Raw genomic sequence first — 24,018 nt, forward strand, 5'->3', positions numbered from 1 at the left:
AACAAAACACAGGCGCTTATCACACTATTTCACATTTTATCACAACAAGTAATTTTCTTTAAAGAAGGAGTCTGCGCTTGGCTGCGCATGGTGCATATGAATAGCCAAGTAATGCAGTACTATAGATAATCACAATGGATCAAGATTAACAGTCCCATCACACAAGGTGAACCCCAAGGCCGATCCCATGCCAGCACACTTTCCATCAAAGTCGAGATTAAGATGTTGTGCAGCTGTAGAATATCATCCAAATGTGTTGCCTGGGACTGAGAGGGTCATGTTCACATCTAGTAGATTTAACTGCCTCTCTGTGCCCCATTGACTGTTGGAGAAATGAGCCATGCTCAGTGTGAAATGGTGTGTCACTGATGAGGCCACACAGGTAACCCTGTGCACTCAGTGAAAGACCCCGCATCATCAAATAGAAGTTAACTCAGGTCATTACTCAAGTTTTTGCCTTATTTCTTCATCTGACTCATCATCAAGACGTGCACTCAAGATGTCATTAAACTGTTGTCATAGAAACCTCTTCGAACCGCCACACATTGTTTTTAAAGCTGAATAATGAATTATTTTAACCGCAGGTGAAACTTCACCTTGAGCCAGTTATTATGAGGATGAACAGATTCTTGGAGAGTATCAAAGCAGGCTGTCGAACTCTCTGTTGGCAACAGGTAAATAAAAGGTTCATGACAGTCGGACTCCGAACCTCATTGGGATGCTAAATGGTTTTCTTTAAGTGCTCTCATTTCTGTTAATGATTGCGGTGGTGTGGTGTGTGCAGTGACAATCCCCAGGCTCTGGCTAATCATCCCGTTACACCGGATCACACAGACAGGCTCTATGGAGTCTTTAAAGCTTGCTGCTCTCACAATGAGCAAACATCCTGTTTTTTTTTTTGATACAATATAATGGATTTCCCTCCCTGTTAGGTTTTACATGCTGATGCTGCACAAGGCAATTAGTGAAGAGCAATGCCAAATGATGCCTGGTCTCAAGCTTCCTTTTCTGTGTGTAGTTGATAGGAAGCTGATAAATCAAAGACTCTACATGGGTGTGTAAATGTGTTTGACTCTGTGTGTTATCTGGATGATGGATTGGCAATCACTTTGGTGTGCTTCACTGTCTTCCACCCACTGCATGCTGGAGAAGGCTCCAGCCTGTTATTACTGACCCTCAATAGGAATAGGTGGGTGTAGGTGATATATAGATCTATAATTCTCATTTGTGAAATTTTCCAGATTCAATTGTAATGCAGGCATGTGTTGCAAGGATGTCAGGAATCTGGGAACATGGTGTGCCTGCTCCCCAGACATCCTTCACACCGCAGTCTGTGGCTTAAAAACAAATTACAACATCAGAGTCCTTCCGACTGTGCACTTCACATACCATGTGTATTAGACTGGAGGATTCCTTTAAAAGCATACAGCAAGTTTGCGTTCATCACAGACAGCAGCTTCATGGAGGATTCTTCGCTTTGTCCCGCATGCTTACATAACACCATGCACAACTGATTGAGAGATTTTAGGTGATTATGTGTTGTGACAAATTGCTGAATCCAGTCAGCACTGCACCTAGATGATACCGCAGCTATTTGTAGCTTCCAGGATTCAGTGGCTGCACCATTTTCAATGATATCAGCTTCAGCAAAAAGTGTAAAAATTGGCATATTGATTATAATCTTCCTGGCCAGTTATGACTGACTTTCTGACCCTGTCACACATGCAGACAAAGCAGAGAGAGGCAGAGAGAAAGGTGCAAAGAGCTTTTCATGCCAGGCATCTTAAGCATTTTTGTACGACTGGCATTTGGCAAAGTAAAAAAAAAAAAAAAAAGCGTAGAAGCCCAAGAATGCCAAGCATAAACTCGGAAAGTCTGTAATGTTCTTGGGAGGAAAAAAAAACAAAAAAGAAAGACAAAGGAAACACAAACATTCAAGCCTGCCCCTGGAGACGGAGGAAAGCAAAGCTGCCCTGCCTGGCAACAGCACTCATTTTGGCTGGCTTTCATCTGGGCTTGGCCTTTTGACAATAGATGCGATTGAAGCAATCTTCACAGCCTGCATTTCTATTTGTCTCAAAGGTCAACCATTCAGAATTTGGAGGTAAAGGGGAAAGGGTGAAGGGGGTAGCGTGTTCATTGCGGCATAAACAGACCTTGATGAATGATCAAGGACCTGGGTGCATATGTCTGTCTGTGAACACATATGTTTGTGTGCTAGTGTATACATAAAGGTGTATTTATCAGTATGCATGGGCTCATATGTGTGTGGGATTACAAGTATTTGGCTGCATTGTGTCTTTACACACTGTTGCCTGTGTTAATGCTGTGTGGGGGTGTACATGTGTGCCTGAATTCCTTTTGGCACAGACTTTCAGCATATGCCTGTGATACTGTCTGCGGAAGCTTTGGTCTCTGTGATCTCTTCATGAACTCAAAACTCTTATCCACTTCTGCCACTCCATCTACTCTCTGTGATGACCCCCATCAATTTTCATAATCATCCTTTTACTCCCCTTTATTATCTGCCTTCCATCTCCCCGTCTCTCCAATGCTGTATTCTCATCTCCCTTCTTATCTCGTCCTCGTCTCTCCAGAAGATAGCCCCGATCCACAGCTGTACTAAGCCGGCTCAAACTCCTTCTACATGAATATTTCATTTACATATTTTTTTTTTTAAATAGTGATCTTAAGGGTGACAGGGTAGCTGTAAACACTGTTGATGCAAAGTATGGATGGGAATTTGGGCCAATGTGTGAAGTTTTCAAACCAACAAATGGGATATTCTCATATCAAAGTTATTAAGTGTGGATGCAATTAACAACTTGCTTTATATTGCAAATGGAAAAACAAACATGCTGTTTAAAACCTACAACTCAGAAAAGTAGTTGCCCGAGTATACAGCTTCTGTTTAAATATTCCCAAAAAAATACCCAGAGCAATGGGTATTGAAATCAAATATATAAACACTCTAAATTCATAATTTGAATGTATAACAATGTACTGGAGGTCAGTAATTACATTACGTCACTGTTTGCGTAGAAACAGGCTCTGTAAATTATACAAAGCTCCAAGGGTAACTTCGGGGTAAGATGAAGCACTGTGTAGCAGGCAAGATTTACATAAAACAGCATTACATGCAACAAATGTGAGAGGAGACTCTCTGACTTCTGGACCAAGTTGTTTCTCTACAGTATTACACAGAGGAGGACTGTTAGACTGTTGTTCTTCCTCCCTTGGGACTGAATCACATCTAAGGTAAATCAATAATGCTTCCTGCCGCTGTCTCATGGTTATATGAAACAGTGCAAGCACAAAATGAATGTATACAATCAATCCAAAAGCTAGAGCATTTATTTGAAATGTTCAAAAAAGGTGTCTTATTCCAATATAGGCTTTCATGGCTTCAGGGGGGAAAGTTGTGAAAGTACATCCTGAGTTTAAGCGAATGATGGATGCTGTGTTCTTGTCTTTGCTGGGGGACATAATAATGATGAGACACATCAATCTTTATTACCACTCCACCACCCAGTCCAGAACATCCAAGGGCAACAGAAATATTGCACTCACAGAGAACATTTATCTTCACAGACCTGCCTATAGCTTTTGGCTGCAAGGGAAACGGTCTCTTTCTAGATTTTGGACCCAACATTTCAACATAATTTGTTATCTTTGTAATTATCTATGAAACATGACTTATTCAACGCTATACAGCCAACTTTAAGCCGAATAATAAGGATTTTATTTATAGTGAGCGCCAGAATGACTCAATTTCATATACAACAGGGGATGAATCCTTATTTCAATCAGTGGCAGCCATAATTTTATGCGTTTCCATTGGTGGACTCGTCTGTCTATATAATCGGTGCTGCTCTCTTATTGGCTTAACGACGCAAAACCCCGCCTTTTCGTACCTGTCGATCTGTGAGAGGCCGCCAGAGCTTTGCAACGCCCCGCCCATTGCTTCCTTCCCGCCCCTTTCCACCGGCGTTCAATCGTGTAGCGGATTGACTATTGCAGGCTCTGTATGTGGCGCATGAGTATGCGTTTCGGGATGTAACGGCTGTATCTCGGTTTAACGATACTGAATTTAAACATATATACAAACATATATATATGCACACGGGACTTAGAAGATAGGATACCTTAGGAGAGCGGACACTAAATAAGGGAGTTTACGACAGCACGGAGCGGAGGCAGACACGGGAGCGTGGCAGGAGGGACGCTCTAGCAAACCCAACCGACACCGCACGCAGAAATGGCGGAGCACCACGCAGCCAGCGACGGCAGGCACAAAGCGTCCACCAATGCCGGGGGCTCGGTGCACGGGAACAGCCGACCCGGCGCCGCGGGTGGAGGAGGGGGCAAAGGAGGCCTGTCTGGCGGACTGACACAGCCAGCAGGGTGGCAGTCTCTACTCTCGTTTAGTATTCTTTTCCTGGCCTGTCTGGCGGGATTCAGCTCCAGACTTTTCGCGGTGATCCGGTTCGAGAGCATCATCCACGAGTTTGATCCATGGTAAGCTAGCTAACGTTTGTCAGGTCAGCTTGGTTCCCAGGTGACAATTGCTTGTAGTGGCAACGAAAGCCAGAGATTTAGGTCAAAATCGTCCCAGGAGGTCTTTTCTTTAAAATTTATGATAACGTATAATAATTTCACATTATTATTTTAGAGTCAGCACAACAACGACTGTTTTGAACACAGCTACAACTACTTAGATGTTCTGTTAACGTCTTAGCTCATACTCAGGAGAAACTGTTGTTTTCTCTTGATGAACAATGACAGGATTTTTCTCTGATGTCCTTGGGACAAACACTTTGAATGTGGGGGTCGGTGGCCTGATGTGTACTCTGTTTGTGGGACCATGACATTTAAATGTGATGATCTGAGCAGCTAGCTTGTCTAGTTTGATTTTGGCATTCATCAAATAATAAGTCTAAATGATAAAGTGAGGCGTGTGAGGAGCCTCCAGCTGCAGGTACAACTTTTTTTTGATTGTAGAAAAACGTGTGAACAACTGGAGGAAGAAACGCATGATTTTTCTACACTCAGCTCTAGTTTTAATTCAATGAAAACTCAATTTACTGTGAGAGGGTGGAGTTGAAATAGTTTTTGCTTTTTGATCGAGATTGTCGGCTTATGCGATTGAATGATTGAGGCTCTTTTAAATGCAAGTAATAATTTTCTTTTAGACCTATCATAAGTTGTCGTTGAATTTATAAATGGTGAGTAGAGAATTGCATACTGGACTATCAGGTTTTGCATAAATTACAGCCGGTGCTCGTCCTAACAGCAGGCTGTGTAACCCGGAAGCCAACTGATCCGGTCTGGTGTGTCTGTCATCACAATGCAGGATTATTCCGCTTTGTAACAGTGTCACATGGGCTCACAAGTGTCCGCCTGGTTGCAATGCACTGTCATTCCCTCAGTGCTCTCATATACTCTGTGGCATTCAACCAGACAGCACTACTGATGCATTAATTTATTAATTTTCAAGGACAGGTGCTATGTCTTGTTCAGGGTGACATTCCTCTCTTCAATTATGTTGATAACTTGATTGCATTTTGTAGCCAAGGGCCGCGGCTTAGGGTTATGAGAGATTTACCATTTACATACAGTTCAGATGAGCTTTATCCTGCTTTGAGGCTGGAATTTGCACCAAGGACTGACCTTAGCACTGTTAATGAGTAGTTGCAAGTGTCACACGCTCCTGAGAAACTGTGGTCTTTCTTCATGGCCTTCATATATCCGATAATTGTTCTGGGTGGCCACACAGTTGGTACATACAGTATATGACACTTCCAAGTTGCAGTAGGAGCTATTTTGCCTCAGTAGGGGCTACAAAGTGGCATCAGTTTCTACAATTACAGAGCTAAAACTGCATAGCTCTTTGGCAACATGTCCAGAAACAAAAGCAAAGGCAGTCTTTGATATTTAAAAGTTTAAAAGCCCTTGCAGCTATGAGTAGTCTACATCTGTTGCTCTTTTTCTTTTCTGTTTTTCTCTTGGACCCTGAAAACAAAGCCATGCTTGAATGGGACCGTCTGTTGCGGGCTTAAATGTGTAAGATGGTGAATTCAGCCACAAAGTGATGTTTTATTTTTATGAGAAAACTACATTTGTCAAAAGAGAGATTTACACCAGAAATACTGAATATTTGCAGTCAGCTATTAATAAATTTTGCAACATTCATCCCCTCCCTACAGTCATCTTTTGACCCCGTGTGTAATCCTGATCAGCTTGCTGAGAACCATTGCCCTACATTTTTACAATTGTTAACGCTTTCGGGAATTCTTCGGTGTGTACGTGCAATGCATGTTTCTCTCACTCTGAGAATGTGGTCTCAGACTTTTGGACCCCATTCCCACTACATATGAGCCAGGGTGCTAGAGTTTTGTGTAGATTAACACAAACTTGATCCCAGTGAGCACTGTTTTGCCCAGAATACTAAATGGACTATTATTCAAATATGCGTTCTGATATCGTCTGTTGACTCTTAGAAATGAGATGAGTCTTTATCTCTCTAAAAAGTGGGTTTTTTATGATAATTAGTTTTTAGTTGCACCAGGTATTATAGCTTCCTCACCTTATTTTGACAGTGAGGAATGAGAACGTGTATTTTACACCTGCAGGCAAATGGGCTGCTGATTGGAAGTGGCCGTCATTCCCAGACACGCATGATTAGTGCCGTTGTCGTCTGAATGCTTGGATGCTGCTATTGATTTTCCTCTGCACAGAGCTTCAAATTACCTACAGCTAACCATTTCGTTAAACAAGCTGGCAATTTGAAGAATCGAGATTGGATTTACAAGCACCAAAAATATCAAGCTTATTCTGCAATATGCAAACACCACAAGGCAAGTCCCTGATATGACTTTTCTGTTATCTGGCTGTGCTCATTTTTGTTTCCTAATATTTGTTGATCATTGGAAAAACAAGCAAGCTTTAGTTGGCATGCAAGTGAGAATTTTTGCTCTTCTCCGTTCATAAACATAATTAAATTCAAAAGTTGTGCCCTGACTTAAAAATGCATTTCACTTTCTTTAATCAACTCCAAATTAATGCTCAATCTTCTTCAGGCAATGAGTCAGTGGATGGTTTCTGCAAAGAATATTGTTATGACTGCCTTCTAGACTAAACCTTGTGGAGGTGTAACTCTCCGACCCTGCTTGTACAAATATATCCCTTTTTTGAAGTACTAGAATTTGCCTAGTATCTGCTTCCCTCCTTTAACTAGACTGGAAGCTGGATGGTGAAGCACATGTGTGTATGGGAGGGGTGCGTTCCTTGGAAGCAGTCAAGTCTTTATTCCACCTTGGTTATGTCAGGAAATAGAGTCCGTTCTGACAGTAGAGTGAGGGGAGATGAAGCATCTCTGTCAGGCAAATAATGAGCTGGATACTGGGGTATAGCAGCACAGACATACACATTCACACTCACACTTACACTCATACTCTCTCTCTCTGACCTGTCGGCAGCAGAACTGCTGCTGCTGCTTCGCATGACTGGAGCTTTGCTCAAGGTCTAGATGGAGGCTTCCCGTGTGCCATAGAGGATATTAGCTTTCAGTAGTTAAGTCCACTAAAACAGTGTGTTTGGACATGTGTGGTGCTAAAATGATGAGCTGATGAATTAATTAGTTGAATTGTCAATCAGTCATTTATCATGCAGAAATACCAAAAATCTGTTTGTGCGTCTTTTGTTTTTGCTGCTTCATATTATGGCTGCAATGAATGGTTATTTTCATTATCGATTACATTGACTATTATATTCTCAATTAATCTTTGGTAAAAATGCCTGTAAACGTCAGAAAATCTTAGTATTTAAGAGGATGAAAACACGTGATAGTTGATAGTTTCAGATCATTTTTCTGATGATTTGATTCATTAACTGATCTTTGCAGCTCTTTAAATCATATAAACGTGAAGAGTATCCTTTGGTTTTTGTGACTTTTTTTCCCTTGCAATATTTAGATACCTCCACCCAGGGTATCTGCTCATACCAATCTGTTACCAGTGACTCTTTTTCTCAAATTTAAAATCTGTATGTATCACTGTGGGAAACTCATTTAAATAATTTCTATGTAACTAACATGAGGCCAGGTATTACTCAGTTTTCATTACACAGTGAGAACTGAGCTGGTGATCCATCATGATAAATGTAATTGATAGTGGAAACACTGAATTTTATTACACTGACAAAGAAAATGTATTTAATGTGGGTATGTCACGTCATGTCGGGCACCAAATCTACTGAATCAGGCCACTGTCGGTGCTAGTAGGTGCAGTTCTACGTTGGGGGTTTGGTATCCCGCGATAGGCATTTTCCATTATTTTTAGCTTTACACAGACCAAAAATTATTGATCAAACTGGTAGTTTAAAATAATTGTTAACCGTAGTTGTCGTCATTGATGCTGGTTATGATGGCTAAAAGTGGCTAAAGTGATAAAATGGTTGCAGTGCACAATAGATTATGCATACGACTGGCAAATCAGAAATCTGGATTTATTTGCAAGATGAGAAATAGATCCAAGTCTTTTAATTGTTCAGGTGGGTTGAAAATGTTATGTTTAGGTTAAGGTAAGATACAGTTGGGATTGTAGTATTTGTGTCATCTGCTGCTGTAGAGTTTTTGTGCCATCTGCGTGCACTCTCACTACTGTAGCGTTACCAGGTTAAGAGAAGATTTTCAGCCCATGAGGCATTGGAAAACTGCCTAACATGATCTAAAACGATCAGAACACATCATCTGTGCCTCTGCTTCCCCTCCCCGGCTTATCCTGCCTGCCTGTATGCTCTTTTACCTCCCGCTCCTTAGATATCCAGCAAATTTTGGGTGCAGTAGAATAACTTTTTTCTTAGGAAACACATTTCTAAAAATTGTAACAAGTGTGATTTAGCACTAAAATGTCAGCAGTCTCACAGAGGTCTTGCGCAATCCGCCACTATCTCAAATGACACTTTGATATCAGATAACACTTCAGACAGGATGTTTTAGTGTGTCTGACCCCTTTAATAATACAGTCTTTGCTGCAGAAAGTTGTTAAGTGCTGTGAAAATTAAATTGCCCCCACAAGTGATGTTACCAGCTCAGCTTTTTTGAAAAGCCAGCAAAATTAGTGGGGGTAGCAGCTTTTCTGTGTTCTCTCTCTCTCTCTTTCTGTCTCTCTCCCTCTCTCTCTCTCTCTCTCGCTATCTCTCTCTCTCTCACTCTCGCTCTCTTTTTTTCTGTCTTTCTTTCTTTCTTTCTTACAAACACACACACACATCCTGTTTTTCTTCCCTTCTGTCTTTTTCACATGCAAAAAAAAACAAAAAAACATGATGTTTAGCTGAAAGTTGATTAGGCCATCCCAGTAGCGGCTGCTGGCACAGCACCACCATAGGTACAGCAGTAGTGTGGGAAAATGGAGAATAATTCGTGATTGATCTTCCTACCAGGCACTTGGCTGGAGCAGTGATCCCTACTTAAACCCCCGACTGACTGTCCAACAGCTTATGAAATATTCAGTGTGGATATGGTGTCCAGTTACCTGCAGTAGAAAGGTTTTAGTGGGTTCCCGTCCTTGGTCATTATAATAGGCAGGTTTCCTAGACTCACATTAGTCCTTGCTTAATAGATTGGAGTTATCACTGCAACTTATTAGCCATTTCACAGCATACCTCAGTGTGAAAGGTAATGATTATTTGGGCCCTGACTCTTCTATCTATACTCCTTACAGGCTAGCCCTTCTTGCATAGAACTCATATCACAATGCTTAAAGGAAATGAGAAGACGAAAAATATTCCTTGTTTTCTTCCATCTTAGAGCTGTTTTATTTACTGGTTTCTCCTCAGTCAGTAGGCTTGATGTCAAGCCCCTGATGATTAAGTGCTATTTCCCAGACCAGGCCTCCCAGCAGACTAGTGTCAGGCATAGCAGTGGAATCAGGGGAGTCTGTGAATTCGAGGTGTGCTTCATGTGTGTGTGAGAGGGAGAGCGACAGATCTGTTCCCGGGCACCTTGGGCATTTGTCGATGAGCGACTTCTGGTGGGAAGAAGCATCAAGCCAGGGGAAGCCACTGGCTAAGTCGATGAAAGGCTCACGAATAGCCCAATTTCATACCAGATTTGGTTGGCTGTTAATTGTTCTACAGAGGCCGGTGTTTACAGTGTCATTTATATTAAAGGTACGCTAATTATTGAAACATCAGAAAGATGATTTTTTTTGTGGCATGATTTATTATGCCAGCTTAGTTGAATTTTCTCATTGTGAGGTTATCCTCTTGGTTGTGCAAATGATTGTGCATTCAGCTTTTTGCAGACTATTCTAGGATGCTGTTCAGGGCAATAACAAAGGACAGCACTGGTTGATTCTTTCACACTGAACTGAGGTAACTGATGCCCTGTTTTTTTAGCCCCCAATTTGCCTGTCAGCCGATTTGGTGGGACTATTCTGAAAGTGTTGGCAAGATTGCCACCTAACAAGAGGTGCTTGTCAGCACCCCGGAGGCCACACGAGTCACAGATGCCTTGATGGAGATGCTTCAACGGTAGCCCAATTTGTTAGCGCGGTGACTGCTGCATATTCAGAGCAACATTTGTGCTTGTGTGCTCACCCGCACATTATAAGCCGGTAAAGTGTTTGTTTAATTTTACATTTAATTACATGGGGGTGGAAGAGGTTCAGCATAGCCCATTGCTTGCATATACTACAGTACAATGTAGCCACTGCTATTATTCATTGCAAATTACTTTGAGCCGGTCTTCTGCCCCAACTTTCTTAACTGCAGTCTTCTAGCTAGTTTTGGCAGTCATTCACTGAAGAGGTTTTAAGAGCATTGTCCTCTGACAGCTTTGAGCTCTGTGTTACAAATGTGCTCTCTTTACTGAGGGCTAAAGAGTATGATCTTGTACTCGTATAACTTTCAGCAACACAAGCAACCGATTACACTCAAGCTTGGTGCTTACATCTTTACATTTAGGATGTTCATGACACTGTTTCCTACACTGTACATTCACTAACCAGTAGTGGGCCTCCACTGTTTAATTCAGTTAAAGTTAAATTAATTTATTTCAGGTCATGGTTCCATAGCAGCAATATCAGTCTCTTAAGTTAGAAAAATGCAAATGAATATTCATCACCCCCAAATTATTAAAATGATACCTCAGACTTCCTTATTGTAGTGCTTATGATGTGTTTCCAAATTAATGTATTATTATGGTTTGAATGCTAACTGACAAGGAGAAGAGTATCAAAATCAAAATGGCACGGTATTAAAATGAGGTAGTACTTTGGTTGTGTTACATTTTAGAAAGAGAAGATAATGCAGTTTTTTTATAATTATTTTGTTAGTTCTTCACTTTTGTAATAAGTGTAACACCATTAACCACTGCACCAATGCGGCGGGATTTCTTAAACTGGGCAGTCCAACTGTGACACACAGTAAGTTTTTTTAATGGGAGAGTGAGAGGTAAGGAGGGGCTTAGTGAATCATTGCGCTGCACACAGTTCTACTGTGAAGCAACAACACAAAACATTATGTTAGGGATCTTTTATGTTATTATGAGAAGTGTAATAATATTTTCTGTGAATTATGAAACTGTGGCGGGACTAGATTGACACACAGGCTGCCACAGTATAGGTAATTCATGGGAATCACTGCATATCATTTGATTGCCTAGTGTGGCTAATGTTAGCACTGCTAACACCTGCAGTCTTCTTTCCTTCCAGGTTAAGTCCACATGCCTGTGCTGAATGTGGTTACGCATTTATTCTGACAGAGCCGAGTAGCGAGCATAGCAATGTAATCGCTTAGTTGAATATTTTTCCGCGGGTCACAGTCTTGATGTAATTCCAAATAGCATTGGGTCTAATATTGTACCCACTATCGAAACTGATCTTGGAGTGGGCCTAGGAACAAACCTGGGTAGGAGAACAAAATCTATCCCCTGTGTTCTCATCTGCAGACAGTACCACAGGAAACACTGGACAAACTTCATGCACACAGTCGCACATCAGTCTGTGTCACGCAGGGTAGAGAAGCCTGGTTGATGCCGCTTTTGTCAAGCTGTTCGTTCTGTCTTGTCATGGGCGCTTTGATGCGATTGTTGTTCCATGACCACCCAGCCTGCAGAACCCATCCGTCCGGGGAAAAACAGAAGGAGCGACGTGTCCACTTAACAACTGCAAGCCTAATTGACAGCACTCCTTTTGAATTCCTGTGCAAGTGTGTTCTCTTTTGTGTGTTTTCCTATAGATATCGTTCTGTGCATAAGTAGTAGTGTGTATCTGGTCATGAGTCAGTCTTCATTCTTAGAACCCCACCACCACGAAGGAAAACCACCATCACAGTGAAATGAGACATCCTGGACAATAATATGAACCAGGGTTTACAGGGTGTATTTTTAGCATTAGATTTTTTTTGAAAGGGGCTACAAAGTCAGATGTGTTACTGGTAGACGAGAAGCTTTGTAAGAAACAATGAAAGACCAACGGGTGTAGATGATGCATGTGTAGAGCCAACCCTAAAGTAGGGCTTATCCCAAGGGGAAACAAGCTATACTTGCACGAGGAAAGCTATATCTGCTTGTTATGACAGTTATGTGACTTTGTCTGTGGTTACTGTAGATCATTGTTGGTTATACAATTCTTGAATATTGGCTCAGCCTTACTTTTCTTCCTTCAGTTCTCCTCCACGTTGGCTTTGAAGTGGTCCTTGATGCCCTCTGGATAGAAGGCAGAGGGTGGTGGGGGGGAAGTGGGGCAGATGGAACAGAGTAGATCTGTGCTTATCATACATCCATGTCCTCTTACTGACAGGAGTCAGCATGCAGCTCTGTGGGCGAGCGCACCTGCATACAGAGCGGAGAAGAAAGGAGGAGTGAGAGAAACAGTGGTAGGATGGTAGGAGGCGTCGAGGGAGAGAAGAAATTAATGCCTGCCAGGCATCCAATCTGAGGGTGGTTTTGGTGGTGGAGCCAGAGAGATTTCATTGTTCCAAAAACTGCTTCATCAGTTTGTCTGTGCATGTACATATGTAATGTCAGTGCTTTATGTTTTTAATCAGAGAGGATACTAGGATAGGGTTGATTTTTATTATTTTGTCAGCCTCTGCCTCAGGTTAAATTGAATGTCTTCTGTAGCTGATAGACTACTTACAGCAGAGCCCATTTAATAAGATCAGCTGCTTAAAGCATCTCTAAAGCATTACTGAATAGTTCAAATAGCTCAACTCAGCTTATCCTTGAGTAATTTTTCTCCTTTCAATTTAATCCCTCCAACATTTTGCAGGAACTCCCTAGAAATTCCATGTTTAGCATCAGCAGCAAACCCAGGTAGATAGCTAAGAGCTGGCTTATCAAATAAAGCCTAAAGGAGAGGTTATTATGAAGGTCAGGTAGTTGTAACCAAACCATGGTGCTTTGTATAATAATTAAGTTATCACTAAAGGTGGGCGACTTGTCTTAGTGGCTGGAGAGCTGCTAGCTTCCCTGCTAGCATCGTCACTGTCGCCAGATTGCGCGCGTTTACAAATGCTAATGTTTCTCCCCGACTTTCAGATCTTTGGGGTCAAAGTCTGTACATCTTTGGTTTAAGAGGGATTTATTTACTTGTTGGAACTATTTTATTGCACTTTATTGCACATTTCATAGCACATTTTACATTTCTTAGCAAGAAAGGGCTCGAGACTAACGTTCAGTTGTCCCAAGGATGATAGAATATGAAAATATCTTCGGGTCATAAAAATGAACACTAATTAATAATGGATGGGTTGTGGGTGGTGAAATCAATAATGAGGAAAATATTAATTACATTCTCTAAAATGTGAGCAGAGCTGCAGTTCGCTCCTGCTTTGCAGGAACTGGAGCAAAATAAATGTTATTTATTTCCTCAACATTTTGATTCAACGGTGTTTACATTATACCACTAACAAGTAAGAACTGTAAAAAAAAACAACATTTTGATTTTGGGATGATTTATATTCAGTTCAGGACGGTTTAAATAGTTTTTCGGGACAGTTCCGATATGGGGGTGAAAAAAGTTAGTCCGCAGTAGAATGAAAAGAGTTAGAATCATGTTTAGAGTGGAGTGACCCTTTTAATTTTGTAGTACCATGATATAATACTGTCACGGAAAAAAAAATACAGTGATATAAATTTTAGGTCATATCGCCCACCCCTAGTTACCACTGCCTGTTTCACATTGAAATTTGCCTGTTTAATTCTGTGTGTGTTGTTATGCCCATTGGCTGGATCCCCGGTTAGATGATTGGCTAGCTGTCAGTTTGGCACCGCTTAAATGCCTTGTGTTCTGTTGTCATTTAGATTTAATGTCTTCATTGGAAGTCTTTTATTCTTTTTCCTTGTTTAAATGTAAGATTTCTGTAAGTCCCTTGCACATTTTTATAATCTTATGCATATGAATCTGTTATTTAGTTTTCAGATTGTTTTATGAAATTATAGCAATTCAAAACAGCCTGTTTCAGTCTTTTATCACCATGCAGTTAAAGTAAAACCATTACTAAAGCTAATCTCAGAGATGATTACTGCATTCCCTAGAAAGGTTTACGTGGCTTCTGCCTCTTTTTCCACCACTCTGTTTAAATCCTCCACAATGTCCTCTCTAGTTAGAATATTTATATACTCTGGAACTGTCATCTTTTTGGTTTTATGTTTTTGCATTGTACCGTGTGATTAAATGGGTTTGTTCTGGGAGCTTTGTTTCCCTCCTACGCCAACAGAGAAGTGTTGGGAATTAAAAATGCTCCTGCTATTGCCTTGACCAAGCCACTGGCCTCACAACTTAAGCTGGTCCCTCAGGGCCAACAGAGTGGCTTCCCATAGCTCTGAACAAATTAGGATGTAGTAATGCAGAGAAGGATTTACCAATGAGAATCATGTAACTTAGGCTCACTGTCGGGGCTGGAACTAATAATTATTTTCACCACTTATTAAACTTCTGTTTTGTTTATTAATTGTTTGATCCATGAAATGTCAGAAAATACTGAAAATGTCTTGTTTTGTCTGACCAACAGTCCATAATCCGAACATCCCTTTTTACTATTGAATAAGACTATGAAACTCAGCAAATATTCACATTTGATAAGTTGGAACCAGTGACTTTTCGTCCTTTTTTTCTGACAATATGTTTCAGCTCTAGATGTTTAAAAGGATATTTGCCCAAGTTTTCAAATTGATCTGCAACAAGAGGGCGCTGTTCAGTACAGTGTTCAGAAGACTGGGTGGTCTTGTGAAGGAGTCGGATATGCCTACGGTAATAGAAAATGAAGCGGATGAAAACTTGAAAGAGCTGCTGATTATGGCTGTGTATATAATTTTTTATAGTATTGCAATTTTTGTCTTACTGTTACCAGTTTTTTTTTAATATTAGAAACAAATACTGATTATTTCCTTTATTTCTATAGTGATTTTTGTTTTGAAAGTATTGACTCCATTTTAACATCTTTCCATTTTAGCAGCACCCGGTCTCATGTTCTCCGGCTGCAGATGTGTCCATTGTTCATCTGTTGTGTTTGTGATCATTGTCATCAGGCCATTCAGAGTGGATGACTTTATTGTCACAGCCTAGCCACTGGCAAGCCCACCTGGTGTGACATTACGGAGCATTATGGTCTGAGGCCATGGCTTTGTTTCAGGTCGCCAGAACGGTTGACAGCCAGGCAAGGACACAACTGCCCAGGGTCGCTTTCCGTTGCTGCAGGGCACAGATAAAATAGGAGTAGTTGAGGGGAGGAGTTGGTGGAAGAGGGCTCAGGGCGGAGGATGAGAAATGACAGATGGACAAATGGAGTGGTGTCAAGTGGGATAGAATAACAGCTGGAATAGGTTGTCAGTCTGTGAGTGGCCGAGAAAGACGAGCCTGTCAGGAGGCTGTCATATCATCGTGGTTATCAAGTGGAGCAGCTGGCAGGTAGTCTGGGCAAGCCACAGTAGTTATGACATAAGTCGGAGATTGGACCACAGGAAATAGTGAAACGGGCCTGATTTTAAGACCACACTAGAAATTTGTAGATCATATTACAAACAAGTTACAAATGATTACAGAAATGCAAAATACAAAATGTAGTCCTGCCTTGGGGCTCATCTTGACTTTGCTCTTGCACTTTGTTTGGTCATGTTGATAACAGAGACGTTTGACATTTGAAGAGTCCCAATATTTTTGAAGTAGTTTCAATACTGAATTTGTCGAAGCTCCCCACTTCATATTCCAACATCTTCTGCTCACAAAAATGTTCGTCGCGTAGCTCTTTTCTGCTGACCTCTGAAATAGACAACAGTTCTGGATTACTGCATGACAAAGGTGAAATTTCTGCTGAATGGGAAAATGGGGGGACTGAGATTGAAATTAATCATCTGCATCAAATTAATCAAGAAAGTTAAAAGCCCTTAAAAATCCATTATAGACATTTTAATATCCAATGTGAGAGGTTTCCCTGCAAGGATAGACCTAAAGGGTTGTCTGTTCAAGCTGATCGTGCAGGTACAGCCAAAACTCAGAGAATTAAATTTATTTTTGGACATTGTTTGTAAACATTGTCATAACCAGTACTATGGAAAGAGATGTTATTGGTAATATTTTGACAATTTTGACATTTGCTTATTTATTCATGAGGATGAAGAAAGACTACTCGGAAGTCTCAGGGATACTGTGGTTGCGTTTTTTTTCTTCCGCCGGAAACTTTAGGTCAGTGTCATTATCTAACCACCTGCCTTCCACTATCATCTCCCTGCCAGTCAGAATGACAGAAGGCACAATGTAATGTGAGTGCTCGCTGAGAATAGGTTTCCCTCATGGAAACTGCGAGCATTGTTGGCATGCAGCTAACCTGCTGCTATAAAAAATCTAAGCAGTGCTTTAAGAAAAGCATGACTCACTGTAGCTCCAGGCAACCCACAGCAGGCATCAGTGCACTTGCAGGCCATTAGATAAACAGTTTGTTTCGGCCTTAAGACATCCTCCGATTTGAAAACGCAACCCTTTCAAATTCAAGTGAAAGATTATAGTCTTATCACAGACTGCTTTTTAACCCCTTTTGACAGATAAATATAGTAACGTAGTATATATGGTGGTATAAAATGAAAAAGAGAAAAGGGGCTTCTTGATCAGTGTCAGGGTAAAGAGGTGTGAAAAAAAGGTGTGTAATTCTGTCTCTTTTTAGCTGTGTACAAAAAAGAATTCCTACTATTGTATTGTTGTATCAGTGACAGCAGAGCCTGATGGATACATCGACAGGCCGATTTTATTGGTAGATTTAAGATAATGGGTAATTCCATACCAACTCATTGAATCCATGGGTTTTTGCAGAATCCTACTGCTCTTCTCCAAATACTCTTTTAGTTATGAACTTTTGAAGTTTAGCCCTCTGAGCTAAATTTCCTTTTTTTTTCCCATCTTCTTTTCTGGACTAATTTCAGACATCATTAAGTAGTAGCATTAGAAAACAATAAAGCAAGTCTGGGCTAATCCCAAATGAAACAGGTTTGGAAGGATTATTGCACAATGGCTTGCAACACACCCAGAAGTATTTAAAAGAGTGCAATCATGTTTTGTTTCATCATGAAGCGGTTTGATGTGATAGTGAAATACTGGTGTCCTGCTCCATTGAAAAAAGCAGCCAACTGTCACAAGACAGCCTACACTAATGGAGGAGTTGATCTTTTCAAGTTTGGCTGAGTTGGTAACAGACAAGGAACCACAGAAGATGAGAGGTGGATGTTCTGACTTGATAGATGATGTCGCAGTTTGCTTGCATCTCCAGAAGTACTTTTTGGTGAAATATAGCTTTCTTCAGAAACGGTGTTGTGATCCCTTCGACTTGAACACCAACAGCAAACTTAGTCACTGACTGAGGATCAGTAAATACAGATAAAGGAATGGATCCTCCAACACGCAGAAGAAGAAAAATTTCATAATTGTGAAATGATATGTGTATTGAGCTAAGATAACAAGATTGATATTTTTTATCCAATGAAAAACAGGCTCAACAGGTATCACATAGAGATAGGAAACCTTCCATTCAACATTGCACAAATATCTACCTAAGAAATAAAACCACTAAATGTAATGTTAATGATCTATTTTCAAAAAAATACTGAATGATGAAGGATCAACACAACACTTTTGAAAAAAAAAAATCATTTTTTTATTTAAGCAATGAATATAACCAGTTTCCCTTAAACAGGATTCAAGGAAATTAAAACTATCTACAGTTAATAACTTTAAAAAGTGTGTTTTTCAGCTCCTGAGCTATTTTTAGCAAGACGTGTGGCAATTAATTTTTTATGCATGGCCAAATAACTTCTAGATGTGACTAATATATTAATACTATACAGAATCAACATTTGTGGTTTTTGTGTATTCAGCAGCATAGTAGTTATATATCATTATATCAGATTTTTTTAAAAACTCAAATATTGAACTCGACATTTCCCTAAAATATCCTGTATTGGTCAAGTTCTAAACAACAAACATACTGACCATTTAACCCATCACATTTTACTTGGTCCACTTGGTTGTTGGTCCACCCCAAGGGTTTACCACTCCTCAAAAGGCAAAGAAAAATGTCTGCAATATACAACTTGGTTTTCTCAGCATGGTGGACAATACATGGCTGCTCTTTATGAATATATATCAGCTATAAATGTGCTCCAGCTCCTTGAGTGATGTGTGTATTTACATGTGTTACACGTGTGCTTTGGACTTTTCTACTCAAGCAACAAAACAGGAAATACAGCATTGTTGCCCTGCCCAAGCCTGCCTTCCACATCCAGTATTCATGTATATGTGAAAAGTACATTACAGGGATACTGTATGTTGTGACTAAATTATTACATTTCCAGCCATATTTTGGATAATTATGACATTAATTCATTCAGAATGTTTTCTCATTCCACTTGCAGTCTCATCTTGCAGCGTTTCAGTCTGCAGAGATGCAACTCTGCCTACTCATTTTGCCTTTTATGATGCCTCCTCCTGATCTAGCCAAGTCTTCAGAACAGATTTGCTGAAATTAATAAATAAAATGATTTTTTTCCCCCAGCCAGCTCTTTAATTTAATGTGTCCTTGAGACATGTAGCACCACAGGAGTAGAAGAGTTTTTCCTTCCAAATGCTAATCATTGTCCCGAGTGCCATACTCCCTCATGTCTGCTGTGGTCCTTCTACATTTCCCAACCACAGCATGGGCCGACCCACTTGATTTGGAGGCTTAGACTTTGCCTTCCACTGATACCCTGGAAACTTGCTGTCATCCTCAGAAGCTCCCGGTCTCATTGTTCACATTTTTGTCAAGCTGTTTTTGCTTGGTGGGGGAGAAGTAAGGCAACGTTTCTTGGACTCTGTTGTTTCTGAGTCACAGCAGCAGTTTGGCAGTCTAATTCACTTTCTTTGAGTCAGCCTCCATATGGATGTCATGGCGATGCCAACATATCCTTCACATTCCCCTCATCTTCTCTTGTTTTGTCAGGAGAAAACATGGTGAAGATACATTGACTTGTAGGTTGTATGTACTAAGACATGGACAGCGGACAGAGACATTGTTTTGTTTTTTTTTTCAAAGTTATTTTTTTCAGGCTTATGCCTTTTTATTATAGTGACAGTGAGAGAGAGAGAGAGAGAGAGAGAGAGAGAGACAGGAAAGTTGGGGAGAGAGAGAGAGAGGCGATGACATACAGCAAAGGGCCCCAAACCAGGCCTCTGCAGTAATTACTAAGCATACATGGTACGCACTCTACCAGGTGAGCCACCAGGTCGCCCAGTGGACATGGTTTTGTTCATACTACATTTGGTGTCTACATACACAGATGTCAACATACCTTTATCACCATGCATGGTTGTAAATTTAGGGCTGCATGCCGATAGTCTGCATAGATACTAGCAAATAACGAATAACGAATTTACGTCATGTTTAGTCTTTAGTCAAAAAGCTTGTGTCTTTTGTTTAGACCCAGGTTCCAAAGATTTGTTGAGTGATGTAAGAGCTCCACAGGGTTAGGGGAATGGGAGGAATCATGATGACTTTCTCTGCTGCGTAGGAAATGGTAAAAAGGCTTGCCTGGACTTGGCTGAGCATGGATTCTAAGCCTCTACTGCCAAGTCCTTGTAAAATTGAATGATTCAATAATAATAAGGTCTTAAAGCTTCGTGCTTGTTTTGTACAATCTGTTGTTACATCTGCTCTGTCTCCCATGGACCTGCCTGTTTCATGAAGAGTTTTTTGGTCTCATCCAGCGTGGTGCAACATTTTAGTGGTTTCCTACTATCCCGTTCTACCTTGGCTATGCTTCATATGAGGTGATGGATGCTTTTTTTAGGGTGCTATTAGAGTGCATATCTTGTAAAGTAACGTCTGGCTCTTTGGAAATTCCTGTGTCATTAAAAAATATATCTGTAGTTAATGATCTGGATTGGTCCTGAACCTTAACTTAACAGATCAGTGTAATGATGTCACTCATTAATAAATTCTAAATGTTTTAGTTATAGATCCTCAATAGTTTTGTATTTATTCAGTTATTTTACTTCTTTTTTTTTTTTGTACTTGTTTCTGTTCTCTTTCTGACAAGCATTACCTTCATGCTTTTCCCTCCCTGGTCCTTTGTATTTGACACTAATATCAAAGACTGTGAAGTTAATGTAAGGTTGTGATGGTGTCATCTTCATCTTCTCAGAGTTTTTCATCTCAACCTGTGACCTTCAAAGCTTGTTTCTTTTTAAGCAGATGCACCCTAGTTAGTGAGATCAAGGAGGATATTTCTGACACTTAAGGAATGAATCCAGCTCTGATGATGGCACCTACCCATTAAAAATACTTTTCAAAGCTTCATTGGAATATATGGAGGAGATCATTAGGCACTTGATATGATTTCACTCAGGAGAGATAAGTGACCTCAGACTTTGACATTTCCGTTTCAATATAGCTAGTGCAATTTGGCAATTACTACCATCATTAGAATTTCATTTAGCATGACTGCTTATCTTGACCTTGAAATATACTTTTTCAATTCAAGTGGCAAACTGATTGAGGTACTATTCACTCTGTCATTCTCAATTTCTTATTTGCCAGTTTCTTTGGTTTCTTTTATGTCTCTCTCTTCTCTTCCCATGAGTATGTCTTTGTGACTTAGCAAGCCCTGTTCTCAATCTGTGATCCAACTCCCATCTGGTCCTCCCAGAGTCTCATTTCAAAGCCAGATGAACTTGTAGAGGCCCTGGATAGTTCTGTCACCTGTCAACCCAGTTGTTAAAAGTCACATACACCTGTACCTCTCCATTGGTGTTGAAAAAGATACTGTATGAAACCTCTGTGTGTTATAACAAGCACAGTCATCTTAAGGCATTTTGACTGCATGCTAACCGCTCAGTCAGTCAGTGTGCCAGTGAGGTTGTCAAGGAATATTATATTTTGATAAAGCTCTTACTGTTGCCATCTGGCACATCATGTGATGTGAGTTCCCATGTGATTTGGCTGCCAAAATTCATCTACGTTTGCCTTCATTAGGGGTTTTAGGCTGTGTAGCTTTTAAAACTGCAAATAGGAGTGCTTTTAAAAACCTGTGGTGTTTTGGAATATTTTGGAATGTAGAGCTTTTGGAGAGATAATGTATTTTGTTTTTGGCAATTTTAGTGGATGCTTCTAAGTATTTATCACCTTTATCAGACAGGACCATTTTCCATTCTGTTAATTGCAATAAATTCACACTTTATTTGTCTTATGTTAGGGTAAATTTGGCTCAGTAGCATTAAAATTATAATACATATAGGGCTGTCCCAAACGATTATTCTTTAAACTATTAATCTAGCGATTGTTTTTTTGATTATTCGACTAATCTAACGATTATTTTTTTATTAACCTAACAGTAATTTTATTACAATTATTTTCCAGTTAGTCATTTAATATAACAATTTGCCTCGCTGCACCAGGGTGTTTCCTCTTTATGTGCTCGTGCATGACTGTCGTGCTAGAGTGATATGCCAGATGCACTTTGCAGAGTCTGCAGACTACCGCGCTGTTGGTGTCAAGATTAAAGTATTCCCAAACTTTGGAAGACCGTGTGCGAGCCTTTTTTGCTGCGTGTTGCTCCACACGCTCCATTGTACTGCTGGTAGACGCCGCCATGTTGTTCAAATAGATTACACAGACGCAAATCATTCACGTAGTCAATGACTTCAATTACGTCACCGTGTTGTCCCAGCCCTTGCGCTGCGCTTGTATCCGGGTAAACCAAAGATGATGGATATAAACGGTCCCATTAGAAAGTTCCGGTTTTGTTCTATGAACATTTACCCTGTGTGGTTTTACACGACGCGTCGACACTAAAATTCCACGTCGAATAATTTTTATAATCGACATCGTCGATTACGTTGGATAATCGTCCCAGCCCTAAATACATAAGTATGAATGCTTATATTTCTTTATTCGCATGGGTTTAACTGAAATCATTCAGGCATAGTCCTTGAGTTTTGATGATGTAATACCAGTAGCAAACTTTGGCACTGTTGCACAATGGTGCCTTATGGTGAGGCCAGTGTTTGGGCCAGGAGGTGGCCATTAGCCAGATGTTCTTCCATTGAGTATGTTTCCTCAGAGGGAATGTTTAGGGATGGTTGGTTCAACCCAATTAACATTTTATTCAGGCTGGGACAAGTCAGGCTGCTCTAGTCCAGCTGAGGTGTTAATAAGTTCATTTCATTCAGAATAAGAGTAAATTTGCCTTATCACCAGAACATGTTGCTGAAGATACAAGTTTAACTGTGATTCTACAACATTACTGATAAAAGGAGGATCGTTCTCTAATCTTTAAACAAAGCTGTCTCTTCTTAACTTAATAGGGGAGACTCTGACATTAGCACAAAGCTTGTCTCTCTGAGGTGCTGGGCTGCACAGCCTGTGACATTAGTCTTGCTGTCTGCATCAGCATCATTCAGTTGCAGAGGGAAATCAACGGGACGATTTCCTCTTCTGCATTTCTGGGCTTCAGTTCAATCAGGAATCTTGGGCTGAGAGAGTCATCTGTCTCTTTCTCCTCCTCCATCACCCTCTCTCTTCAGCTAAACCACAGACAGACAGACAGACAGACAGACACACAGACACACACACAGACACACACACAGACACACACACACACACAGACACACACACACACACACACACACACACCCTGCCTGCAGTTTCTACAGCTAGAGTTGGCATAATGTCATTACAACACTCCCACCGAAGGTTGGGCCCTATTTGATGGGGCCCGCTAGACAAAAGCTGAATTTGGCTGCGAATGAACCGCAGTCCCATCTCTCAGGCTCCCTGCAATAGGGTGCTGGATCTGTTTCCCCCTCTGGCTGGGATTTGGAGATTTGCTACCCAGACAAGAGAGCGAGCGGAAGCCTTTGCTCTCATTCACCACTCCAAATCTGTCGGGTGAGGGGGAGAGAGTGTGGAGTTTTCATCCAGGATGAGCTCATTGTTGTCTTTTATGTATTCTCTTTGCCCGGAGCCCCGTTTTCTACTAAGATGCTATCACTGTGCATTTCACACAGATACATTATCTGTGAGTGCTTGTGCTGCTTGATTTTCATCTTCACTGAAGTTTCAAAGTCGGATTAGGACAGCTGTGTGTTTTTTGAGTGTGGAATGAATGATAAGATTTCTGTTCATCGGGAGTTTGTAGACACCATGCTCATAGCAGTGCTGACCACTTGCCTAGAAAAGCTTCATGAGGAAGCTCTGGCATTGTTAGCCATCATTTTCATATGCATTGTCAGTTTATTTTAGTGATAACCAGAGGCAGTAGGCCAACTGTAGCAGCTTGACAGTTACAGACAGTAATAAAACACCGGGAACAAGTTTGACACAACATGAACATGTATCCACAATACAGTAACTTGTTTGTCAGTCATGTAGGAGGAACTGCAAGAGGCTTCTCACCTCCATTTTTCTCTCATGAGACCAAAATAGGTCACACGGCTGTTTTAGCGGGCACTACTTGTCAGGATAAAGTTGCATAAAATTGTGTTAACTCAG

The 24,018-nt window shown here is 40.7% G+C and overlaps 1 protein-coding gene across 1 annotated transcript in view; it reads left to right on the forward strand.

The window, feature by feature from the left end:
* Positions 1-4,002: 4,002 nt before the first annotated feature.
* LOC111223045 (dolichyl-diphosphooligosaccharide--protein glycosyltransferase subunit STT3B) overlaps positions 4,003-24,018 on the forward strand; it is a 78,588-nt gene continuing 58,572 nt past the window's right edge. The window contains exon 1 of the mRNA XM_022747014.1: positions 4,003-4,518. Coding sequence (XP_022602735.1) covers positions 4,259-4,518 — 260 coding nt within the window. The 5' untranslated portion in view covers positions 4,003-4,258. The remainder of the gene's footprint in view (positions 4,519-24,018) is intronic.

This window comes from Seriola dumerili, unplaced genomic scaffold, assembly GCF_002260705.1.
Source record: "Seriola dumerili isolate Sdu_G_001 unplaced genomic scaffold, Sdu_1.0 BDQW01000110.1, whole genome shotgun sequence".
In the NCBI taxonomy this organism is placed as follows: Eukaryota; Metazoa; Chordata; class Actinopteri; order Carangiformes; family Carangidae; genus Seriola; species Seriola dumerili.